Source organism: Rhopalosiphum padi, chromosome 4 (genome assembly GCF_020882245.1).
Source record: "Rhopalosiphum padi isolate XX-2018 chromosome 4, ASM2088224v1, whole genome shotgun sequence".
In the NCBI taxonomy this organism is placed as follows: domain Eukaryota; kingdom Metazoa; phylum Arthropoda; class Insecta; order Hemiptera; family Aphididae; genus Rhopalosiphum; species Rhopalosiphum padi.
Window position 1 is genome coordinate 42909905 of NC_083600.1, and position 26384 is coordinate 42936288.

The 26384-nt window shown below is 24.8% G+C and overlaps 2 protein-coding genes across 18 annotated transcripts; one reads left to right on the forward strand and one right to left on the reverse strand.

The window, feature by feature from the left end:
- On the reverse strand, positions 1 to 15329 carry LOC132930322 (protein melted). Of its 8 annotated transcripts, none has more exons than XM_060996134.1 (17): positions 15207 to 15329; positions 15072 to 15149; positions 13691 to 13755; positions 7476 to 7572; positions 7245 to 7405; positions 6804 to 6948; positions 6526 to 6700; positions 6301 to 6464; positions 6013 to 6222; positions 5770 to 5936; positions 5571 to 5690; positions 5402 to 5502; positions 3938 to 4088; positions 3562 to 3859; positions 2287 to 2422; positions 1694 to 2217; positions 1 to 415 (listed from the first exon to the last, which is right to left on the reverse strand). In XM_060996134.1, the coding sequence occupies exons 4-17, from the start codon at positions 7521 to 7523 to the stop codon at positions 170 to 172; spliced, it is 2646 nt and encodes an 881-aa protein (XP_060852117.1). In that variant the 5' UTR covers positions 7524 to 7572; positions 13691 to 13755; positions 15072 to 15149; positions 15207 to 15329; the 3' UTR covers positions 1 to 169. The 8 variants fall into 8 exon arrangements, with proteins under 8 accessions (XP_060852117.1, XP_060852118.1, XP_060852119.1 ...); XM_060996135.1 differs by having other exon boundaries at positions 15072 to 15132; positions 15207 to 15327; XM_060996136.1 differs by lacking the exon at positions 15072 to 15149 and having other exon boundaries at positions 15207 to 15324.
- LOC132930323 (serine/threonine-protein kinase PRP4 homolog) lies at positions 8949 to 25055 on the forward strand. 10 transcript variants are annotated; one of them, XM_060996146.1, is made up of 21 exons: positions 8950 to 9256; positions 9341 to 9448; positions 9695 to 9908; positions 11003 to 11160; positions 11233 to 11657; positions 11738 to 11767; positions 11915 to 12074; positions 12172 to 12261; positions 12453 to 12540; positions 12605 to 12862; positions 12951 to 13192; positions 13254 to 13407; positions 14785 to 14922; positions 15224 to 15338; positions 15636 to 15742; positions 15815 to 15946; positions 17481 to 17654; positions 18059 to 18131; positions 18686 to 18753; positions 19352 to 21581; positions 24237 to 25055. In XM_060996146.1, the coding sequence occupies exons 1-18, from the start codon at positions 9252 to 9254 to the stop codon at positions 18068 to 18070; spliced, it is 2610 nt and encodes an 869-aa protein (XP_060852129.1). In that variant the 5' UTR covers positions 8950 to 9251; the 3' UTR covers positions 18071 to 18131; positions 18686 to 18753; positions 19352 to 21581; positions 24237 to 25055. The 10 variants fall into 10 exon arrangements, with proteins under 10 accessions (XP_060852135.1, XP_060852129.1, XP_060852133.1 ...); XM_060996150.1 differs by having other exon boundaries at positions 24746 to 25055; XM_060996147.1 differs by having other exon boundaries at positions 21463 to 23485.
- Positions 25056 to 26384: the final 1329 nt, after the last annotated feature.

Below are 26384 nucleotides of genomic sequence, written 5' to 3' on the forward strand. Positions count from 1 at the left end.
TTTAATAATAATACATTTTTAATCAATTTTAAAATATAAATAGTCAAAATTTAATTAAAATAATATCATATTATTTGGATGTCATGTTCATTCATAATATTATAATATATTAAAATAAATAATACTAATTGATATTACAAATATTATATTGAAATAATAATTTGTTAATTTATATAGTTGTCCTAACTAAACTTGAATTTCTTGAATTTGTGGTATCTTTTGAATGTGAATGTGCTACAACAACAGACAAACACTGTACCCATTCTTCAGCATTTTTACCACCTTTAGGTTTCAGTATAAGAGATTCTTCTCCAGTAAATATTTCAAATGCTTTAGGTATATTACGAGCACCACGACTTACTTTTACACTACGAATCTGATGAATGTCAATAGGAGTTCCTTCTTTGTCATTTTTCTATAGCAAAAAAAAATATTTAAATACAAAACAAAATCTTAATTAAAAATAGATTTATAAAATTGGTATAAAATTAATGCATGACAAAAAATTATAGTTTATATAGAACAAATACAGTTAAGTAACAGCGCTCATATTTTAATATTTTCAAAATTTGTTTTAAGTCAATAAATTTGATATATTTAAAAAATAATTTCACATTTTGTACATTGGCATTTTCCAAAAAAATTATCCCAAAATTAGGATTTTTACTGTAAATATGACAAGAACATTAGATTTTAACTATTAAATTATAAAAACAAATAGAAAACAATGGATTTTTTAAAATTATGGTATCCTTAATAAAAATTTCAAAAAAAATTTACTTATTATTTATTATGTAATAACGACTGAGTTTGAAAAAAAAATGAATCTCTTATTGGTATTTGGGAATTATGACAAGGGGATGAAGAACAACATATTTTTATTTATGAGTAAATATCAATTTTTTAACTTTCAAAAAATGACTTTACGTAAGAATAATTTAAAAAGTAAGTAGAATAGTTAAAATTTGATTGTTTCATCATATTCAGCATAAGCAAATTGGGGAAGTCACTCTGAAATATAATAAGTTTTTACTGTTTTTAGTATAACTCTTTATTGATTAGGTCACTGTAATGAATGTGTAAAATTTGAATTTAATAATAAAATTTAGTGTTTGAAAAACAAATTGTGAGCGGAGACCGTCTGTCAGCTTAAATTTAAGGAAATTTTAATATTAGTTTATATTCCTTTTATTGTAATTAATTTTACTATTTTTACTATTAATATATAGTATGCCTTATATGTGATGTAAATAATCAATAGCATAAAATTAATCTAAATATTTTTTATATATCATTGTGTTTAGTTCAATAATACAGTAGAAAATAGTTACGAGTTTTTTAAGTCATAATCAAATCATTTTTTTTTTTTTAATGTAACTTCCAATACTTACTTTATGTTTGAAAATACCTTTGTGATTCAATGATTTAAAACACATTTGGAAAAAAGAAAATTATAAAATAAGCATGGATTTATATAAATGCAGTTTAGAAAAAAATAAACATGGGACTAAACTGAATTTATGCCTGTTATTAAATTAAAAACTTAGTACTATACTAAATTTATGGATTATTGTGTATGTAAATTTAAAATAAATTACTGTACATAAATACATTTTGCATTATGTAGGGAATATTTTTAGAACTATAGTTTATAGTGAATAGAATACATTATATTTAGTAAGTATTGACTTACTGAGCCTTTGTAAGAGAGATGTGCTCCAGACAGTGTAAAATATCGTGTTCTCCATCTTCTAAATATTCTCCACCTTCCTTTTTTTTCTTTTAGCTGACCTTCAATTACTGGTTGACTATCTTGCAGAAAACCAACTGCTCGTTCTGGATGATTACATAAAAAACAACCCCAACCACCACCAGAATTTACACTACAATGTTCAAATACATCAAAGTAACCACTATTACGAAGTTCATTTAAAACAGCGTCCTGATCTTTTGTGCATGGAAATGCTGAGGTTACCAATGTTAGAAATGGCCTAGTTTCGCATTTGAGAATATCCCAGCAATTTTTCAAGGCACTGACAGAAGGATGGCGTGAACTAAGTGCTGACGATGACCTTGCTTGAAGAGCAAGAAACATAAGATGAATCCAAACACGAGGATGTCGTGTACGTACAGTAAATAAAGCACGATTATAGAGACAATGTTCACCCCGACCTTCACAAGCAAAATGTAGTTTTGCCGTCTTTTTTGCTCTTCTTTCTAAAAGTTAGATAAAACATCAATTTTTTAAACAAATAATAATCAAAATAATAGTAAATCAATACAAACCTTCGATTGTGCACTTAGCAGGAGGTGGAATTCTAACTGAAACTTTCTCCATGTAAGCTTTAATTTTATCTAAATGTTTCTCACAAAAATGCTGCATAGTATCTCTCATTGGATATGGTTCAAATACACTTATTCTCTAAAATACAATAAAATAAATAAATAAATAATATGTAAGCACTATAAAACTCATTATTTCAAAATTAATTATTATTTTTGAAAATATTTTTAGATTCTGTACACCGATGAATGTATTAATTTTACAATGATGTGTTTTTATTGTTGCCTGTCATCACGTTTTGGAATAGTAATAGTGCTTTGATTTTTAACTATAGCCCCATTTTGAAAAGGAAAGTGAATCTAGTTGGTACTCTAGGGGTCAAAAGTAAAAAATTTCTATTAGTTTTCAAAAGTGTTGAGAAAAATTGGAATTTTTACGTATAACCAGTTTTTGACAAAATCAATTTTTTTATATTGCTGTAACTCAAAAACATATCATTGTAAATACTTGAAATTTTCACGAATTGTTTATAATAGCGTTATCTATTTATGATTAAATTTTAAAAATATTTTGACTTTTTTTTAAGCTGTTTATAGATAATTGAAATTTTCAAAATAAAATTTAAATAACTTTTAAAGAAGTTGAAAATTCATAAAATTTTTGTGAATTATACCTAAGGTTGAAAAACCCATTACAATGTTCTATATAAATTTTCATTCAAATAACTTAAAAAAACTTCAGCGTCAATATAGAAAACATTTTATGAGCGTATGAATTTAAAATGTTTACGTAATCACGTACAAATATTAATAATCTTAAAACTATTTAAAATGTTTATTGTTATTCATAAAGTATAAATCGTAGTAACTTGAAACTTTCACCAGTAGTTAAGAAAAATAAATTACTTGTGTATCAAAAAAAAAAAAAATTTACAATTTAAATATAGGTAATAATATAATATATGCAAGACTGACAAATCATTTCTGTTCAAAATGGTTTTTTGTATACATTGATACTAGTCATTGCATTCAATTTTAACACATCCATTATAGTGAGCTACTCTCCACCTCTACTACACAGCAGAGTAATACCCACTGCTTACCCTTCTTTTTAAATTGTTTTATTTTGACTTGAAAATTTCAAAAAAATAAATAGATTTTAATATAACAGGTGTTTGATAAATGGATCACCCTATATTATTATTATAGTGTTTATAAAACTTAACAAACATCTTATTAATTTAAGGATTAAAATATATTAATTTTCTGTTTAATTACTTGAGAAACACTCGAATTAATTATTGTAACGCTGGTATTATGATTTCGTCTTGGAGTAACAGTTGAATAAATGCCTGTATTGACTCCACTAGGGTCTACATTTAAACTTGGGCCACTTGATTGGATAGGTCCTTGAGAAGTTAAACTTTGATTTAACGGAGAACTTCCAGCAGTACTTAAAGGTCGAGACACCGAGTTTTGCACTCGTCCAGCCAAAGTTTGACTTAGTGAATTAGCCAATGAATCTTTAGAGTTTGTACTGTAATTGAAGTTTGTAGTTAATATACTTCCTGTTCCTCTTAAACAATAATACATTTCAAATTTAATTCAATTATTAAATAAATAATTTAATTGTAATTTAGGTAAATAAACTTACAAAGGTGTAGTAACTGTTACACCACCACTTGATATTTTAGTAGTAGAAGGTTTATTACGGTTTGATGTATTAGCAATACAAACTTGATTAGAGCTTAATTTAGTCATACTTTTATGCAAACCTCCAACTGACCCAACTCTACTACCAGATGCTAAAAAAAATATTTAATAAATTAAGTTTATGCAAAATGATTTGACAATATATATATATTAAACCACCTGAAGTTCAAAAATTAATAGTATTATGTAATACACAAATTTACTAGTTGTAAACAACAGCTCGAATTGTTATATTGTTCTTCTAACAAATCAACTAAAATAATTTTGTTTACAAATGTTGACATTTCATTAGGAAGAGTTTATAGTTTATTTTTAATTTTGCATATTTCAGTAAAAATGACTATAAATTGCATAATTCTATATGTTTGAAAATATATAATATATATATTTTATAAATAGTAGGTATATCCACTTTTTTTTTTAAATTTTGACTGATTCATACAATTAATTTATTTTTATTATTTTCAATAAAATCAATAGTTTTAACACTTGAACACTAAAAGGTTAACTTTCAAATAATATAAAAATTATTCAATGACTTTATGAGATTAATGTGGCTTGAAAAAGTATTATTATAAATCACAGAGGTTGTCCCATACATAATTAAATTAAAAGATTCTAAACATCTAAACTAATTCATATTATAAAAACTTTTGCGTAAGCTCAAAGTAATGAACATAAATTAAGTAAAGGCATAGAAGCTTAAACTATTACAAGTATTATTAAAAAAAATTAAAGAATTCTCAAATTATAAACCCTTATGAAATATTAATTGGAGAAATAATAAAAATAATAAAAGCATTAAAGAGTTTTCACCTGAAGAAATTTTTTGTTTTAAATATGCACATATTATAGTGTCTTGCGATATAGAAAGAAGTTTTTCTAAATATAAATTTATGTTATGTGACATTACAGTAGTTTCTAATTTGAAAATTTTAAATTACATTTGTAATTGTCTCAAAATCAATATTGTTTTCTGTCATTAATTTTACATTAATTATAATTTATATTATTAAAGGTAATAGTTTGCAATTTTTATAGTTTTAATAATATTTTTTATATCTTTTACTTCTTTAATTCTTTTAATTTTTTATTATTATACATTGTGTAATAATTTTTAAGATGTTTAGTTTTATTTGGCAAGTAATAAAGGTTTTTTTTCTTATTTTTAAATTTGTATGTACATATTCAACAATATTTTTTGTACAAAAATCTAGGCCATAGTTATAGGTAATAAATTGTAGAAAAATTAGGTGAAGAAAGCAGGATCTACAACACAAGTTCATATTTATTATTTTAATAAAATTGTTTATGGTAATTTCTATCTACATTGTGTATGATTTTTAATTATTTGCATATTATTGGTCAACTTTAACGTTGTTGTAATATAAACATTTGTTTTTACCTGCATTTAAACGTGTCATACTACGGTGAGCGTTAGATGATTGTAATCTTCCAGTACTACGACTATCTGCCATTAATCTAGGCCTCGGTGTTATCACAATTCTATTGAAAAAAAACTTGTATTATATATATGACAATTTTTAGATTATGTAAATTTTACAAAAATCAACCTTGAATTTCTTCCATTATTATCTGTTTGAGTTGTTCTAGTAATATTTGAATTAGTTGGTGACTGATTTCCACCAACTTTAACTATAGTTATTCCACCAGATATTTGATTTACATGAGACCTGCAGAAAACCATTATTGTTAATGCTAATATACTAATAAAATACTTAATATAATACTAATAAAAAATCCCATAATTACTTGGTAGTTCGGCTAATTTGTATAACTCCATCTAATATCTTATCAGTAAATAAAATTGGAAAACAGGAACATAGAAAAGTAGCTTCACGAACTAATAGACTTTGACTTCCTCGATCTACTTTAGCTAAATGATCCATAATAAAATTTAATGCTTCTTGTGCTTTTGTCTGTAAAAAAAATAATACTATTTTTTATTTTATTCATGGCTTTAAAATTAAATATAACAGGCAATAATAATAAGACCTTATTTATTTTTCCAACAGCCGATAACACTTGAGCAGCGATACACAGAGCATTTGGATTACATTCAGCAGCTTTTTTAATTTTCAGAACATAATCAGATAAAAGTTGCGGTTGGTTTTTTGCTAAATTAAGAAAAACTTGTAATGTAGGAATAACCGTTTGAGAAGTACATAAATATTCGCACAATTGTGGTAAACTAGCTTCCAATAACTAAACATTTTTTTAAAATTATTATAGTTATTTTTCCTGTAATAATTAAATATGATGTTACTATAGAAGTATACTAACAGAAGGTTTATTGTTTGCTATAAGAGAGCAAAGTTGTAATAAAGCCAACTTTTCAGTAAGTTCACATAAAGGAAGTAAAGAAACTAAAGCCATTGCATGGTCATGAATTGGATCTCTTGTTACTTCATAAATCTGAGGAAGGACTCGACATAATGGATAATTACCTATAATATTACATTATTAAGTAAATTAAATTTTGCTTATAAACTTGTTAAAAATAATTACCTGAAATTATAGAATCTATAATAAGCTGTATATGATTTGATAGTAATGGAGAGTTGTCAATTGCTGCAAGTGAGAGATATGAAGCCATGTTTCTCGATAGTACTTTGTTTCCTTTATGTAAAAATTTAACAGCTACTGGTAATACTCTTTTCATAACTTCTTTTTTGCTATAATTCTAAAATAAATATTATGTTTGTGGATTTTAATGGTTATTTTTTGCAAATAAGATATACATACCTAGCCCATTTATAAATTTTTAATTATAATTGTATACTAACAAGAAACATGCAGGATATTATGTCTGATGATATTTTAGCATGAGGTGGATCTTCTTCCTTTTGCGATGGTTTAAGATTATGATTAAGACATGATTCCAGTAATGTAACCAGGGCTTCAGCATGCTGTTCCATTGATCCGGTTTCTCTAACAAATTAATTATATCGTACATTAGTTTAAAAAATATTGAAATAGGTAATTATACATTTCTCTAGATAATATTAAAATAAAAACTAAAATCAGATGAATGATATTTAATGTATTTTGATCTGAAATTATATATTATAATTGAGTATAAAACTATATACTATGGTATAAATGTATATGATATTAAATAAAATAACATACACGAAATCAGTCTAATATATTATCTATCAATTACCCTTTTATATATGCAACTTAAAATAGTATAATTATAACACATTTATAATATATTATAATACCTAATAGCAGTAGTAACTCTTGTGATGCATATTTCAACAACACTTTGATCATTGTCGTTGTATACATAATCAGGTAAGCTTGTTATTTCACAAATTATATTAATAACTTCTGATAAATCATTCACAATAGCATCATCAGAAACAGTAAATAAATCACCAGCCTGTAAATTAATTTTATTTTTATTAAATAAGAATTGAAATAAATACAACTTCCAACTAAACAAATTATACCTTAGACAAATCTTTGTAGTTCAATACTTGTGTAAACAGTTCATGCATTTCTTACAACTTTAAATACAGCTACAGTTTCAAAATTCTACAAAAATAACTAAATAACAAAAATTCAAATGTTTACATGTGAAACATTAATGAGTAATGACTTTATTTTAAAATTAATCAATAAAAAAATTTACATAAATATTATGTCATACAAAATACATAAATTAAAATTTTAAAATTAATTTATATAATATTGATTATATTTCCAGTCATATTATCATTATTTATATAAATACTTTTAAAATTATTTCTCAGATAAGCAATTAAAATTTGTTGAAATTATTGAAAAAAAAAATCTAATGTAGGTATAATAATTAATTAAAAATACAGATATTATTGTAGTATATTGTACATAATATTTACAAATTTCTTTTTATCATTATCAGAGCTACTGGCCTAATTTCTTAATAGGTAATATAAGTATGGCTAACCTTTTAACTTAATGTTAAACTTTGGGCTCAAAATAGGTATGATAAATTATTTGAGCAATACAATATCTATTTACTCTATGTATGGGTAAATGTTTAAATATTTGTATTACACACATTTGCCAACTGATGATTATTATTAATTTTAAGCAGAATTTGTGATTAAATGTGAAGAAAATATTAAAACTACTACTACTTGTACAATAAGAGTAATTTTTAAATACCAGATAAAGAAGCATGCATAAGCAACAACTAAATTAAAATGATTTAGGTTTCTTAGTAAACTGTAAAATTAAAAATAGGCGCTAAAACAATTTTTTTTTTATGTTATCATGATGTATTAGGTACTAATAATTGGATATTATAAGACAACTATTTACCCATGAATAAAAACTCTTTAAATTATTTAAATCACCAATAAAAAAAAATAAAAATTAGAAGAAAATGACTAAAGAAAAAACACAATTCAGAAAATAGAAAATGAGGAAAAATAAGTTTACAAGCACCGTTAATACTTAAAATTAATGGATTCGAAGATCAATACTCTAATTAGCATGTATAGATTAAGCTATGTCGTTAATTCATAACAAAGTTAAGTTTATACTTAATAATTTTTGTATAAAAAAAATATTGAAATGTTGAGAACTGTGATATCGCCATATCGGAAACTCCACGTTATAAAATTGATAGTACTGCAGTAGAACCATATTTAAAAGTCATTAATTATTTTATAGCCTTATGTATTTTTGTAATAATTATAATTTTAATTTTAATAAAAATGTAGCTTAACCTAACGTTATTAATTTAGATAACCATACACTAATATAGTATTATTTAAAAAAGTTAAAAATAATTATGACAATATACATATTTTTTTTAGACTTAATAAATGGTGTACGTGACCTCATTCCGATAGATTTGAATGTTGGTCACTCTATATAATTTTGCATTACTTTTAACTGAAACTACTATAACATAATATCGTAAACAAATAATAGGTAGGTAGGACGTAGCCTTACTCCATACTTCCATAGGCAGTAGGCACGTACTATGCACACATCTTTTTTTTGCGTTATGGCTCTGCTCTATAAAATAAAGTGGGTTTGATTTAGTTCGTGTTCAAAATGTTGATGTGATAGAAACTATTATTATTGTATTATTGTTGTAACTTGTTTATGTGACTGTGATTTGATTTTGTGTAAGTATATAATTTATTTGAACGTGAAACGACAATATCTCATGAAATACTAAAAACGATTTTGAGCAGTTTATTGTTTTTTATTTTCTTCCGTCAACAAACATGGCGTAAGTTAAACTTGATTATGTGTTATTATTGTTTTCATTCATTTATTAATTGTTTTTAACTTGCTTTTGGAAAATAAATTGTAGAGTCGACAGTATGTCGGATGATTCATCTGCAGATTCTGGTAAAGTAGTCGATAACAATCGATTAGATAAGAAGAAAAAGAAAAAGAAGCATAAGCATAGAAGTGAACGGTAAATTGAATATTTACTTATAATTACATTTATTAAATATTGACAATGTTATATTTAATTACACTACATCATAGATACATTGATTATTAACAAATTTGACCACATGGTCTTGAGTATAATATCAATTGATTATATTTTTAGTTAAAAGGTCTATGTGAACTATACATATTTAAATTTTAAAAAATATGCAATTTAATTTAAAAAGTATAATTATAAGCTAATTGTTAGGTATTTAATATTTTATAGAAAACATAAAAAAACAAAGAAAGAAAATGGAGAAACAAAATTAAAGGATAAAAAAAAATCGAATGGTGACCATGTTCAGAATGGTAAACAAAAAAGGCCACCATCTCCACCGCCATCTGACATCATTAAAAAGAAAAAAATTGAAGGACCCATAATAACAGAAATCAATTTGGATGAAGAAGAAATGAATTTAGAAGAATTAATTAAGCAAAAGGTATTTTTCTTTAAGTACAAATAAAATATTTTATGGTTATTAGCAGGATTTGAAACTATATGTTAAGAAACAATAAATTACATACATTTTTACTAAATAATTTTTAATATAAATTTGTTTTTTTAATAAAATATTAATTCATTTATACTAGTCAATTTAAAAAAAATGTTAAATATATTCTTTTTTATTATTACTAAATGTAAATACAACTAATATTAAATCTATAGATATTATTCAAAATAAAATGGAAGAAGGCTCTTAATTTCTTTTATAATTATTTTTTCATTTAGTTAATTTATTAACAAAATATGCAAATGTATGAAGTTTTGAACTCTGGTTATGTGTATCCAAATGCTTTTACACCTGATCTGTATTTGAATATGGAAAAACTTAACTAAAATATTTGGATCAATATTGTCTATTGTTAACAAATGCCTTATAGCTAATAGACACACTGATAAAAAAAATATTTAGATCAATACTTTTTTTTTTGTGAATAATATAATCATACCATATGTTGATATAGATTTACCTTAATAATAAGGATTACTGTATGATATTTTATTTGTTTTCATTTATCCAAATGAACAAAATTTTTGAATAATTTTTTTTCAGATTAAGTCGGACTATTTTGTATGTCATTTTTAAATATTATTTCATCTAAAATGAATCTAATTCAAATTTGATATTGTTAATAAATTATTGCATTTTTGTAATATTATTATATTGAATATATAATATAACAATGATCTCATTTAAATAAAATATGGAGTTGTGATGTATTTTACATATCAATGGATATTGTCCTAAGATATTATTTGATAGATAAATTTTAATATTCTAATGTATAAATTGAATTATAATTAAAAGTACCTAACCATAGAAACAATTTTCTAAATTGTCTAAATTTTCTATAGAATATTTAAAAGTTAATTCATATATTGTTAGAAATCTAAACGATATATTATTAAGATTTTCTATTTAAATAACCACTTATATTAGAATATTTATACAATATTTCCAGCTTATAATATTTTAAATAAGATTGCATAATAGAATAATTGTTTAAAGATAATGTTAATTAATATGTTTAGGCTTTACTTCAAGCAAGATTAGGTGCTTATTTATCAGAATCAGAAGAAGGCGATAAAACCAATAAAAAAAAAAAGCCAAGTGCTAAAAAATCAGTTGAAACTATTAACTTAGTTGATGATGAATCAGATGAAGAATATAAAAATAAGATTTGTGAACGGTATGCTTGTGATAAATTGTAAACATTATGTAATATTAGATTTTATTAGATTAATTAATTTTTATTTTATAGTGTAAAAAGTCCATTAAAACGTCATCATGGTTCTAGTCAAGATATCAAGAAAACAAGAGATAGAAGTGTAAGTAAAGACTTAATTCATTTAAAGTCAGATCGCATAAGAAAAGAAAAAGAACGTGAAAAAGAAAGAGATCGAGATAAGGAATATGACAGGTGTCGAGATAAAGATAAAGACAGACAAAGAAAAATCAAACATTTGGAAGATGAAAAACGACGTGAAATTAGACGAAAAGAAGAGGAAATTAAAAAAAGAGAAGACGATTTAAGGAGGCGTGAACAAAGAAGACGAGATGAAGAAATAAAAGAGATAGAAGAAGAAGCAAAAAGACGAACAGAAGAAGTCAGAAGACGAGAAGAACAGATTAAGCAACGTGAAGATCAATTAAGACGAAGACGAGATCGTATTAAAAGTCCTATACGTAAGTATTGAAACATCTTGAAATGATTTAAAAATTACTATTTTATTATTTTTATTCATATTTATTTATTTATTTTAAAGCTAATAGAGACCGTGCAAGAAGTCCACCTGGTAAGATGTTTATATTAATATAACTTATAAAATTGATAAGACTATATAATACTATAAATTATAGTAAATTTATGATTTATTTTTATAAACCTTTAATTATTTTATAAATACAATATAATATGTTTTTTTAATTTATTTTTGTTATAGCTTCTAATAGGTATAGAGACCGTGATCGAGAACGTGACCGTGATCGGGATAGAGAAAGAGAGAGAGACAGGGATAGAGATAGGGACAGGGACAGAGAAAGGGATAAGAGATATAATAGAAAATATGATAGGAGATCACATAGTAAAGAACGATATTCTAGGTAAGCGTAAGATTCAATTACAATTTGCATTAATTTGTGAAAATAATTTAAATTATATGTATTTAAATAAAATTAATTATATTTTTAATAATTATAGATCTCATAGAGGTAAAGATAGAGGGGATAAATATAAAGACAGTTTTTCTGAAGGTCTTAAGCGAGATGATAAGTCATCTTCAGATTCTGAGTGAGTATATCTTAAGTTTATTATACTATTATTTCTTACATATTATAATATGTTAAAAAATAATTTCAATATATTATGTATACCTTAATATTTTTATTTATTTTTAACTATGTTAATTTTTGGGGTTCGTGAATTAATGAGTTTTGTATTGTTTAAAAATATAATTTACAATACAATTAATTATTTTATAGCATTGATGTAAATATAAATATTGCGGAAGATGAAAACGAAGAAGAAATTATTGAAAAGAGAAGAAAGCAAAGGGAGGAGTTGTTGAAGGTAATTTTTGATTGTACTTTATTTCAAGAATTATTTAATCTTATGAATTGAAATTGTTATTTAGAGGTTAGGAGCAAATAATAGTAATTTGCATAGTGAAGATTCTATGAATCCTTCTCCACACGGAAGTTATGCCACTGAAGCATCTGTTCAACATTCTCCAGAACCTCCATCTCCTAAAGAAACTGATAGAAGATTAAATGATTCTGATTCAGCAACCGATAAAGAAACCACAAAGCCTGATCATGTATTAAATCCTGATTTAATAAAAGGCAAATGGGATATGTTTGCTGAAGCTGATTCATTTCATGCTACACAACATGTAATTAAATAACTTTTACAATCTTCATAAAATTTTATAATCAATAATTGTATTAATATTTAATAATCTTTTTCTTATTCTTGTCCAGACTCCTCAACCAGATGGTATATCTAATGGAAACAAGAGTGTACCAGAAAATCCTTCTTTAACTGACAACTGGGATGACGCAGAAGGATATTATCGCGTGAGAATTGGTGAAACAATGGATTCACGTTATACTGTCTATGGATATACCGGGCAAGGAGTATTTTCTAATGTTGTTCGTGCTAGAGACGCTGCTCGTGATAATCAAGATGTGGCTGTTAAGATTATACGAAACAATGAAATTATGTGAGTAATTTTATATAGTTATTGTTGATAATTATAAATTTTGTACTTTATTTTAATTCAGGCATAAAACAGGATTGAAAGAATTAGAAATTCTTAAACGGTTAAATGATTCGGATCCTGACGATAGGTTTCATTGTTTACGTTTATACCGTCACTTTTTCCACAAGCAACATTTATGCATGGTTTTTGAACCACTCAGTATGAATCTTAGAGAGGTAAAGTAAATTATAAAAATATTTATTTTATTTTTTTAAGGTTTTAGTAAAATATTTAAAAAAATTTAATATAATAAAATTCAATTAATTGTATTAGAAGTGTGGAGTGAATGAAAAGTGTCTGCTGGCAAATTATGTTGGCAACCTGTTTTCCAACCAGGGATTCTCAGTCAGTCACCTAGCAGGTGGTTACTGGTTAGTAAACATCTGGTGGCTTTGTTTAATATACATAAATTCTTGATCAAACTTTTATATAGCATATTATAATTAAAAATATGCTCACCTTTAAAATCCTCCATTGATAGCATAGGCATAAGCTGTCACTTTTCATTCTCCTAGTCTTCCCAACTATAAATGAAAAAATTTAGTTGAAAATTTAAAAATCTTGAAATGAAACTTCACTTACTTTAATATTTTGTAACATGCATATCAAACCACATACTTAATTGGACACGTGGAGGGGGGGGTAAATAATTAATTTATTATCTTTGATATACTAATAATATTTTGACACCTTTATAATGTATGCGCTCCAATATCCTATACATTATTCTAAATAATAAATGGGATAAGGCACTATTACTACAATTTACAGCGCTTATTTGGTGTATGTTGAAGGTACTTTTAATATATGTCATAAAATTGTATAAAACATCAACAACAATATAAGTTGTGACTTATACTTCTATAAATTATAAAATGCATTTAATATAGGATTAAAGCAACTTGTTAAATGTAATGCATTATACGGTAGTTTTAATTAGATAAATGCAGCTGCACATAGTTGTGGACTTGTGGTCTAATGAATTTTGGAATGAGATGTACACTGTCTGATAGAAAGAAATGTTATCATTCTACAAGGTGTGTGACCAATGAATGAGCAAAGGACTTATATAATGGTAGAAGGAAAAATCTGGAATTTGGTGAATATATGCATTCTTGGGATTCAAATTCTAAAATCCATATTTTCTCTAAATTTAAAATAGCTAAATCATTTTAAAGTTTTACCAAAAAAATTGATTTTTTTATTTAGAGTCCAGAAATGTACAATGTTGGATTTAAGATTTTATATTAACTCTAGTTTCATAATCTTAAATTCTGATTTAAGTCTCATCATAACTATGATAGGGAGCCTGAAATTGATTACTCAAATATGACATTCTGGAGTTAGAGTAAACATTTTAATACCAGTCGGAAATCTGTACTAGGAATTACATTTTTGGACAAGATAGTTTTGTTTGAAAAATAATAGTATTGAATTTTAAACATATAAGATTACTTTAATATTTTTTGATTATTTTTATTGCATACTAATAACATTTATTTTTAAATTTATTTGTTTGATTAAATATTTTTTTTACTATTTTAAACTTATAGGTGTTGAAAAAGTATGGTAAAGACATTGGATTACACATTAAAGCCGTTCGTTCATATAGCCAGCAGTTGTTTTTGGCATTAAAATTGATGAAAAAGGCAAATATATTACATGCTGACATCAAACCTGATAATATTCTGGTGAGTTTTTTAATAACATAAATTTAGAATTTAGATTTAAGTTGAGCAAGACGGAATTCCAGGATTTAGTTTTTGATTTCTGGCCATTGTCATTGCAAAATTATGATCATTATATTGACATTATTTGCCTTTTGGTAATTAGGTATTACCAAGTCCAGTTCAACTATGATACAACTCCTTGGAAAAATTTATTTGTGTGGTCTGCAGTTCCTGCGAATCTCATATTCCTGGTTATAATAATAAAAAATAAAACATTAATATTATTTTTTTCATAAATATATTACTTTTGTTTCAACTTTAGGTCAATGAAAGTAAGTTAGTATTGAAATTATGTGATTTTGGATCAGCATCACACATAACTGATAATGAAATTACACCATATCTTGTCAGTCGATTTTACCGGTCTCCTGAAATAAGTAAGTTTTTTATTGCCTTATCATTAGTTCTCAAACACTATAATTAGTTCCATCCTACTACAATAATGTAATTAATTTATTTGGAATAAATTTAAAAGACCGTATTTTATTTTTAATTCAGATTATTGAAATTTATTTTCATTTAGCTTTTCTTATCTTCATTAATGTGAAAATTATTATAAATAATCCTTAAAAAATATGGTTGGTTATTTGAAATACATTTGTATAGATGGTTTGCTGTTAGAAAAAATCTCATCATATGTACTTCAAAAGTTTAAAATATGGATGTTGTTTTAGTTTTAGGTATTCAATGTGAATTTGGCATTGATATGTGGTCTGCTGGTTGTACTATTTATGAACTTTATACTGGTAAAATATTATTTCCTGGAAAAACCAATAACCAAGTAATTGCATCGATATATTTTTTTACTTAAATGATGAAAACGTTATAAATGTATTTTATTTTTTATCATTAGATGTTGAAATTTTTTATGGATTTAAAAGGAAAAATGGCCAACAAAACTATTCGGAAGGGAATGTTCAAAGACCAACATTTTGATAGCAATTGTAATTTTCTGTACCACGAAGTTGACAAAGTTACAGAACGAGTAAGAATTATTTTATTTAAGTTTACATGCACTATACATTTTATAAATAATGATGTTTTAACTTATAAGTAGTAGAGTTAATTGATATTGATTAAAAATAATAAAAATAATTATTATTTTAGTTTATTTAAAATCACATTTAACAAATTAATGTTATTATCTGTGGTGTTTCAAGTATATATTATTATCAATAAGTTTGTATTACTTCATCATATTTAGTATTTTATAATTGATAGCAACTTAATTCAAATACATGCAAAACGGAATTCCAGAATTAATTTTTTTATTTTTGGCCATTGTCTTTGCGACATTAATTTTATAATTTATATTTTCATGTTTTAATAATGAACTACTGTTATTAAAGTTTTTTAAATTATATTACAATTTTATTTTAAATATTTTGAATGTATGTTTAAGAATTTATTATAATAGGTGATGAACATTGATTTTACAATAATTTATTTTTTTTACGTATTATTATCATTTTTTTGGTAGGGGGTGTTAGTAGTATATAATTTTCAGTACTTTTCAAAATAATGGGAGAAATAACAAAAGTAATATGGAAAGACTTGAAATTTTTTTATCATAAAACTAGTATTTGATAAAATAAATTTTGATATTTTGATGTAACTAAAAAACAAATAACTTTGGGTACTTGAAATATTCATCAAATGTTAATATTAATGTTTTATATATATATATAATATATATATAGCATTATACATAAGACTTAAAATATTACGATTCTTAGATATTTGACATATTTTTTTCTAGAAATGTCAGTAAAAAATGTTATAATAGGGAGGGATTTTAAAATTCATATATAAAGTTTGAAAATTAATCTCATATCTTGTTATTGTTGGAATTATATTTTTTATATCCAGTTTATCATTAAATTTAACATATATATTTCAGTGACTTACTCTTATTGACAAGGTACACTGGCGATACTTACTGTGCAGCAGAGTGGTCACCTGCTTTACTCCTCTTTTTAAGGTTGTTTTAAATACTTAAATAGATAAACTTGATTTGTTGAAAGAGTAAAAATTTATGATTGGATTTTTATTAACTTTCACAATGCTGTTTATGTTTAATCAATAGTTTAGGCTTGTTCTACCTAAATTGTCTGAAATAAAAGGAGACTACTGTACAAATTTATTATTGAGTTACAAGCAAAACGGAATTCCATAATTTATCTATTAAATTTTGGCCAATGTCTTTGCAAAAATAATTTATAATTTTTATAACACGTTTTAGTAAACTATTGTTATTAAAGCTTCTTTAAATTATAAAATATTATTTGATTGAAATTAAATTGTGTAATATAATTGTAATAATAGAGCAGTTGGAAATCATGAAGATTTGAGAAATTATTATTTTTTTAATAGTTTTATGTTATTTCTTTTTTTGATTTTTTCGAGTTTGTGTAAATAAGTAAATTATTCCATAGTAATTTTGGAATCGCACAATGTTATTCATTAATATAATTTATGTTTAATATTTTTAATTCATTTGATATATTTTTTTTTTTTAGGAGAAAGTTATAACTATGTCTTCAATAAATCCTAGTCGAGATTTATATACTGAATTATTGGGAAATCAAAAATTACCAGAAGAACAAATTCGTAAAGTTGGACAGTTGAAGGACTTGCTTGATAAAATACTGACATTGGATTCTTCAAAACGCATTGGCATATCACAGGCTTTGGTACATCCGTTCATATCGGAAAAAAATTGATCAGTGCGCGTAGTTATGCATAGAAAAATTAACTTGAAACACTGATTTTTCTTTTGATTCTGTTGAGTCGACATATAAAACTTATTAGAATTTTTCATATTTTAAATTATTTTTCACTTGCATTATTTTGTACACAATTATTTTTTCTTTTCAACTATTAATTAATATAAATAATTAAATAATTTTACCTCAAATTGGTCGTTTTATGACCTCTTTATATTGTAGTTACAAGATGACAAAATATTGTTAATAATAAAGTACAATTTTGAAAAATAATCTTAACATTTCCATTTTGTATTTTATTTATTCCGTGTGTTGATATTATTCTATTCAACAGAATTCTTTCTATCTAACAGTTTTTGTTTGTTTTGCAGAATGAAAGCTAAATCGAAAAATCATACAACGCATAGGAATTGACAAAATCATTTCTCCTCCAATTTTTATTTGGTAATTAAATGATAATCATCAGGAAATCTAAATTTAACGCTTTAATTAGAAAATGTTAACACCAACATCTAAGTGAATTAAATTGCCTATAATAGTTTCCTCTATGAATGTTGGTCTATAATTGGTTGGTTTGTGGCAGTTCCAGATTTGAATTAAATTTGAATCTAGAACAGGGGTGGCTAACCTTTTCTATATAGTGCCGAATAAAAAATACAAAATTGAAAATGTGCCATAAAAAATTAGTATTTTTTATTTACTTTATATTAATATATATGTTATTTTATCTGATGTTAGCGTACCATTCAATAACATCAAATGTGTCACAAAAGGAGCACGTGCCACCCCTGATCTAGAATAAGGTTTAAGAATGAAATTTAGACCATATACCTGGTATTAGATTTATTAATTTTCCAAAAAATTTTCTATGAGAAATTTCTTAAGAAAATCTGGAGTTGTCACTATTAAGGAATTCTCAAAAATCCCTACTCTTAAACTATATAGGATATAGTAAATATTTACAGTTTTAATTTCTTTGTGAGTCGTTCATTTTTCAGGGTTATCAAACAGAGATAGAGAGGGGCAAATCAAAATGGCTATGTATCCATAATTGGTATCCATACAGGTAACAAAATGAAATATTACATTTAAAAAAGGATTAATTAATAATTTGGAAATTATTTCAATTACTTTAACTACAGGCTTTCTTATTAGTTATTAATAATACTTCTAAATATTGAAATTATTCCATAATTTTCATTAATAACACATTTACACATTATTTACTTTCAACATTTTATTCTACCAGTGACCTGTTGTAATAGGTTATAAGTGTTATATAGGTTATAAACATATATTTAATTACCTTTTTTTAAAAAAATTATTTTATAATTATGCTTTTTCCTTAGGAAAATTATGATTAAAGTGCTTAAAAACTTTTTCTAAATTCTTTAAACAGAAAGGAAGAAATCACATTTTTGTAACAATAATTAAACTATAAATACCCAATCATTTCTTAAAATTGTAAGAAACAGAATAAACTAAAGTATTGTAAATTTAATTAAATTTGAGGCTTAATTCGCATAATGTCAAGAACCAATACCATTTAAAAAAAAAATATAATTCAAGATTAAGGTTAATAAAATAAACAAATAAAAATATTAATTAAAATAAGTAATAATATATTATTAGTTAATATTTATTTATTTATTATTTTATTACAGGTTAAGCTCAAATGCCAAAAAACAGTTTATAAATAGGTATAAATTGAGTTAATAAACCCTTTATAATTAATATGCAATAGGCTCATGTAAGTCCTCCTCTTGGTAATTTTCTTGGATATAGGATCTTTATAACTGTTATATAGTAATATTTTAAAGACGTATCGTAAGTAGAAAATAATAACACAAATGGTCATTTATTATATTATTAAAAATAATTAATTTTTTTTAATCTTAGAAGAACTGATTGGAAAATATTATGTAGGATCTCATAACCAATGATGGAGCTTAAACTGTCATAAAAAAAAAAAAAAAAAAAAATACTATAAAACTAATTTTTTTTAGTAGTTGGTATAAAGACCAGTATGTCTGGATTAATGTGACAAACTTAAAGCAGGGCTTGGAAGTTATAGTACTAAAAATTGGTAAAAATGTAAAATAAAATTGTCAACTGAATTTTTATATAGAATATGGTTATAAGTATTTAGGAACTATAGTATATTTGGTCAGCTCTGGAATGTAAATATGACAAATTCAATAATTTCATTACAATGTGTCTGACAATAATCTCATAAAATTAACCAAATTATTGGAAATAAATAGAATAAATTATCTGATGTCAATAGCGATAACAATTGATGTATCTCTACTTATAAAATATACTACTAGAAAATCAAAATACACATATTTGTATACTTTATTAAATTAATATTGTTTATTTCTTTTAATTTATAAAAATATGCCTATAAATAGAACTTAAAACTAAATTAGTAGGTAACTTAAACTTCTTATATGTCAGCAAAGTGTGAAACAAATTTTTATCTTAATTTTAATGTTCTATATAAAAAAAAAAAAAAATGTGCAATTAATAGAACTTCCTAGCCCTGGTTAAGCTTGGCCATTATATCTATCCAAATAAAAAAAAAATTATCTTGATTGGCATCAAGTTATAAAAATATAATTGTTATAAGGTAAAATGTAAAATATTTAAAAATATTCAAGTGGAACTGTAGTAAATTATTTAATTGATGAATAAAAACTAATTAAAATAAATGTATAAAGTTTTTTAATATTACCTACTTTTCATTAATAAATAATATATAAGTTTATTATGTAACAAATATCATAAAATATCAATTCCTTATTCAGTCTTCAAATTATCATTAAAGAGTAGAGAGTTCTAAGTTTAATATAACGATTAAGTTAAAATTTAGGGAATGGACTTTTTTTTGTTGTTAAAATATAGCTACCATTTAAAGGACAAAGAAATGCAGATAAATAAATTTGCTCTATGCTCAGAATATTTTTGTTTTTTTTTCACAACAAAAGTCAAAAATATCACATTTAATTAATTATAATGATTTTATTAGAAAATATATGAAATCAAAGAAGTGAAAATATCAAACCTAGATTATGTCTATAGGTAAGAGTAAAAATGAGAAACATTTAATACTTAAAACAGTCATCAACATAATAAATAATTACTTAAATTCAATATTTCTATTTTTTAAAGAATATTAGGTATACCGTACATAGATAAGTACTTACCTATAAAATTATTTTATTAAGAATTATACTACCCGACTATAATGAAAAAATATTGCTCAACTGCCAAATATATTTTGAAATATGCAAATTAAAAACACTTATATTCACTAGTGGTAGACAATTTTGACCGGAAGGCAGATTTTTCTTGGTTATTATTTTATAATTTGATTTTTATACATTGCAAAATTTTAAATAAAACTTATAATTTATAAAACACTATAAAAAAAAATAAAAAAATAATATGGTATTTTGTTAACTTGATTATGCTTACTACTTAAAATAATATTACATTTATTATATAATTATTATACTATAAAGTATATTATGTAGTGCGCAGTATTTCAATACTATATTATTCACTACTGAGTACTAACTGTGTTATAGTATTATTGAATACCTGGTTATAACTGGTAACTGGTAATGGTAAACCTAAAAGCATAGATGAGAGACAAGTATAGATTTATCACAGATATATATACAATATTAGTATATATCTGTGAGATTTATTTATTAAATATACCTGTTGTTTCGTTCATTGTTATTTGTTGACATTTTATATTTAACAGTTTATATTTCTGGGAAAAGATGAAAACATCGACTCCAAATAGATCGAAATAGAAAATGAATTTATTAATACTCAATTAATAGAAAAGATAATATTAGGATTCAAATACTCGTCAATGTGGTAATGTATTTATTTTAATTTTCTTATTTTTTCTTGTGGTTGTGGGAGGATGGAGCTTTGAGTTATTTAAAAAAACTATCCATAACATATAAATATAAATGATACCCCCTTACATATCCCCAATGGCGCCATTTGAGTTTTATAATAGGGGTGCCAACATTTAAGCAGGCCAATTTTTTCAAAATAGTAAATACAGATATGGTTTGTGTGTAAGTCGCTTGCATGGGGTTAAATTCTTGAAAGGTATATTTTAATGAATTCAAATTATTCATTAATAATTTATTTGCCTTTTGGTATAGATTCAAAAATATTTAGTATTATACCTAGGTAGTAGATTCTTATATTAGTTATATTTAATTAATGCAATTTATTAATATTATATTTATTTAACATATTATAATAAATGATAATACAATATTCCATACAAAATACAAAATACATTAGTTTTTTTAAATTAATTATGCAATTCTAGCTTATACCTTCTAGTTTTTATTTTAGAAAATCTATCTACTGCTTCGTCTAAATTTATTTTGTTAGCATCTTATTTTTCTAACGCTATGACCATTAAATCACTTAATCGTTTGTCACCCATTGAAGATATAATATTATACAATATTATACTAAGTGTAACCGTAGCCAGCCGTAGGTAGACTGTATTACTGTAACGACATCATAGAAATGTTAAAAATATAGAATTATTTTGAATTACAAACATAATATTGTATAATATAATGGAATACCCACATACGCCGATACGTAGGTACCTATTATATATTTATATACCAATACTATATTTTATTATACCGCATTTATACCTACTAACGAAAAAAAAACATCTAGAAAGTTGGAAATAGCTTAGATCAATGATCATAGACGTTTAACTCATGCTATAATCTATTAAGAATCTAAAAATAATAAATATTATGCATTATTATTTATTACCTATCTCCATACATAATAATATAATATATATTTATATTTTATACCTACGCATTATGTAGTATTCATAACAATTAATAATATATTTATCATTGCCCGTGCGCCGTCGGCGCATTGTACATTTTAATCCAGGTCAATAAGACTCGGAAAAAAATAGGGAAGCCAAAGTATACGTTGCGCCCCCCAAATGGCGCCCCTGCATATACCCTTAAGCTACGGCTATTCACATTAAAAAAAACAAAAATAATTAACACAAAATTAATTTTTATATTTAATATTTTATTAATAAAAACACAGTTAATTGTGTGTACCTAACAATGGCATTTACGGTATATAGTACTTTAGTAGATACTGAAAAGAAACAGAATATAACAAATAAATCAATTTAAATATTTGGGAAGCATAATAGATAATGAGGGAAGGTCAAAAAAGGAAATAAAAAGTAGAATAGGGCAAGCAAAAAAGGCATTTTTACTTAAGAGTAAATTACTAACATCAAAAAATGTATATCTAAGAACGAGAAAATGTTTAATTAAAATATACGTATGGAGTACAGTATTATATGGTTGTGAAACATGAACGTTGAACAAGAAAGATGAAACCACTCTCGAAGCTTTTGAAATGTGGTGTTGGCGTAAAATGGAGAAAATAAAATGGACGGAATTGAAGACGAACGAAGAAGTATTAGATTTAGTCAAAGAGAAAAGAACATTGCTAAATAATTTATGATCAAGGCGATGGCATATGATCGGTCATATACGTTAAGACATAGTGAAGAACTCCATAGCCTCATACTGGAAGGTATGATAGAAGGGAAACGCGGAAGTTGTAGGCCAAGAACGTGTTATATAAGTCAAGTAATCAAAGATGCAAGAGTCGATTCGTACAAACAACTCAAAGACAAAGCACAAGACAGAGAATCATGGAGAGAACATTTATTGTAGACCAATCTATGGATTGAATAGGTACTAAAAAAAAAAAAAGTAGATACCTATAATAATTTTCACTATGGGCCAACACAAATTAATACACTATACAGTATACACACGTAGTGAAGTTAGACATAAAAATTTAAACACTAACCGAAACATTTAAAAAAAAATCTTTTTTGAAATTATTATTTTAATTGCAATAAATTGAATCAATACAGTAGCTTGTGGATACCAGGCACACAAGAATTGCTTTACAAATCCAGGTAGGTAGGCGAATGAAAAAATTTGAATTTACCAATGCAATTTGAGTACACAATTGTGTACTCAAATTGCATTGGTCTCTAACAGTACTTGAATTTCCGCCCGTAGAATACCTATTACCTAATTACTTATTAAAGTTTATTGTATTTTACACCACCACTGTTGTATTCGTTAACTTAAATTGTTACGATTGTTGTTTATTTCAATAAATAATGACGGCACGCAGGCACCCCTTAATTCTGAAGTAATTCCAGCGAAAAGAGACACGAGTAGTTAGTGAGTATTGTTGATCACAAAAAAAGTTTGTATTAATTGGTTTGAAAGACATTGGAGCTATAATAATTTGAAATTATAGTAATCTACTTAATTAATATTAGGAAATCCGTCAACATTTTATACTGGCGTTACTAGGATTTTTTTCAGGGGGGGGGTTTAATTTTTGTAAAATACAATATTTAAAAAAAAATAAAAATAAAAGACCATTAAAAATTAAAATAATTTTTAAATTTTTTTAATATTTCAGGAGTGGCTGCAGCCCCCTCAGCTTCCCCCCAGGCTACGCCAATGACATTTTATAGTTTTGTAAAACCGTTTTGAAGGACTAATATTTACATTTTAATAACTCGGAACCTACTCGTTAGAATTTGGATTTAGTTCGATATATTAACATTTTCAAAACAATTATCTGCTTTATAATTTATTCTAAAAAAATTTGGTTGTAATATGAAAAAAATAAATTTATATCACCATTGCCCAATGAAATATGAACACTACGCATAAATTGTGTACATTATTTTAATTATTTTAAAATATGGATATATGATAGGTACTTAGGTATACTTAAATATCCCATAATCAGAATTTAAATAAATTCATTACTAAAAGAAAAAACGGCAGTATAGAATTATTTTGTTTAAAATAATAATTTTATTGATTTTGGAATTGAATATGATTGAATAAAAATAATTTCAAAAACATGAATAAGAATCATGGACTAAATAGTGTTTAACATTTTGCTTGAATATTCGGTAGTGAGTTTAGTCAAACAACCGGGATGAAAGTTATAAGCTGGTGACATGTTTCGATTCTCGATGTACCTGGTGACTTCAAGAGCTGGGTGATGCAAGAAATTCATAAAAAATGTATGTTGATGTTTTGTTTATAATAACTATCTAGGTATTAGGTTTATTATTTTTTTTATAGTGTACCTACGTTTTATTTTTATTTTGTGTTTATTATTAAATAATAAAAACTAATAATATTTTATTACTATTATTATTTTTTATATCACATGTTTGAATTATTAAATAAAGAAATAAAAGTATTCATTTTTCAGTTTTTATTTATATTAGTTATTTATTATTCACCTTAAAGGTCACTAACTACTAAGTAATAACTAATAAGTAAGTAGAAAACTTACTTATTAGTTAAACCTACTATGCATGCCTATAAAATATAGCTATATTATAATCACATTTATAATATACCTATTTAATTAAACATTTTTATTTATTAGGTATATTATAGAAAAATTGCTCTTCAGCAAAAGGTTTTTTTTTGTAAATATTTAAATTATTTATTTTATTTTACATTATGTATGAACTTATTATATACCTAATTTATTTTAGATTAATATATTATTATTATTATGTTTGTTAGTTACTCCCCCATAAAATAACAAAATACTTATTATTTGATAAAAAAAACAAAAAAATAGGAAATTATAACTGTTGTTGTTGCAAATGTAATGGTTTTTAAATTCTTAATGGAACGATTAATATATTGATTTTACAATGATGTACCTATGTATATGTGTAAACACTTTTGAGTAGTAACAATGTTTAAATTTTCAAAAAATGGAGGTGGTTTCTATTAGAAAACTAGATCTAGTTAGTATTTTGGAAGGTCAAGAGTAAAAAATTCCTCAAAGTAAATTTTCTAATTATAATTTTAAATTGTATACGTCGTTTTTATTGTAAAAATGATACATTTAAGAGACTATTTATATTCCATACTGGTATAGTGGTATGGACGTATGGTACAGATGACTTATAAAATATAAATAATCTATTGATCACCCAGACAGCCAGACACCAAACTAAATAAGTTAAAGAAATTTTAAAAAAGATCATTTATTCGTCAATAATGTCAATATAACCTAACCTTGTCCATTCATTATCGGGTTACCTGGTTTACACTTTCATACTTCCAGAGTAATTGCTACGTCGTCTGTCGTGTCGACCGTGTCGTGTACCTATTTTTTTGTAAATTGTCTTTATAATCATGGTAATTGGTAGGTATCATTAGTAAACTACGATTTACCGGGAAATTTCTAGAGTTGAAAGAGTTCAATCTTTGAATACGAGTACACGACACGACACGGCAACAGATTAAGTAGGTACCTGTAAATCTGGTAATTATTATCTGTAGCCAAGGCTTATAGATTATAATAATTATGATCCGTAAACCTTTGTCTATAGTAGCGGTGTCAGGGATACTAGTTTTATCACGTTTAAAAGTTATACTTCATCGATAGATAGCGTTGACGTTATCGTCCCACCCGTGTTGACAGAATTCAATAACGCCCGGATATAGGTAAATAATAATATAATATTCTGTCAGATTTCATTGTTTAGGTTAATTTTACTTATTTATTAGTGTCCACAAAACT

What these genes read in the sequence shown, in the direction of transcription:
- LOC132930322 (XM_060996134.1), bottom strand. Translation starts at nt 7,523, where the DNA reads ATGCATGAACTGTTTACACAAGTATTGAACTACAAAGATTTGTCTAAG. An exon ending in ACTACAAAGATTTGTCTAAG is followed by an intron (nt 7,406 to 7,475) that starts GTATAATTTGTT and finishes ATTAATTTACAG; the next exon opens with GCTGGTGATTTATTTACTGT. An exon ending in TATAGATTCTATAATTTCAG is followed by an intron (nt 6,465 to 6,525) that starts GTAATTATTTTT and finishes GTAATATTATAG; the next exon opens with GTAATTATCCATTATGTCGA.
- LOC132930323 (XM_060996142.1), top strand. An exon ending in TTACCGGTCTCCTGAAATAA is followed by an intron (nt 15,339 to 15,635) that starts GTAAGTTTTTTA and finishes ATGTTGTTTTAG; the next exon opens with TTTTAGGTATTCAATGTGAA. An exon ending in TTGACAAAGTTACAGAACGA is followed by an intron (nt 15,947 to 17,480) that starts GTAAGAATTATT and finishes TTTTTTTTTTAG; the next exon opens with GAGAAAGTTATAACTATGTC.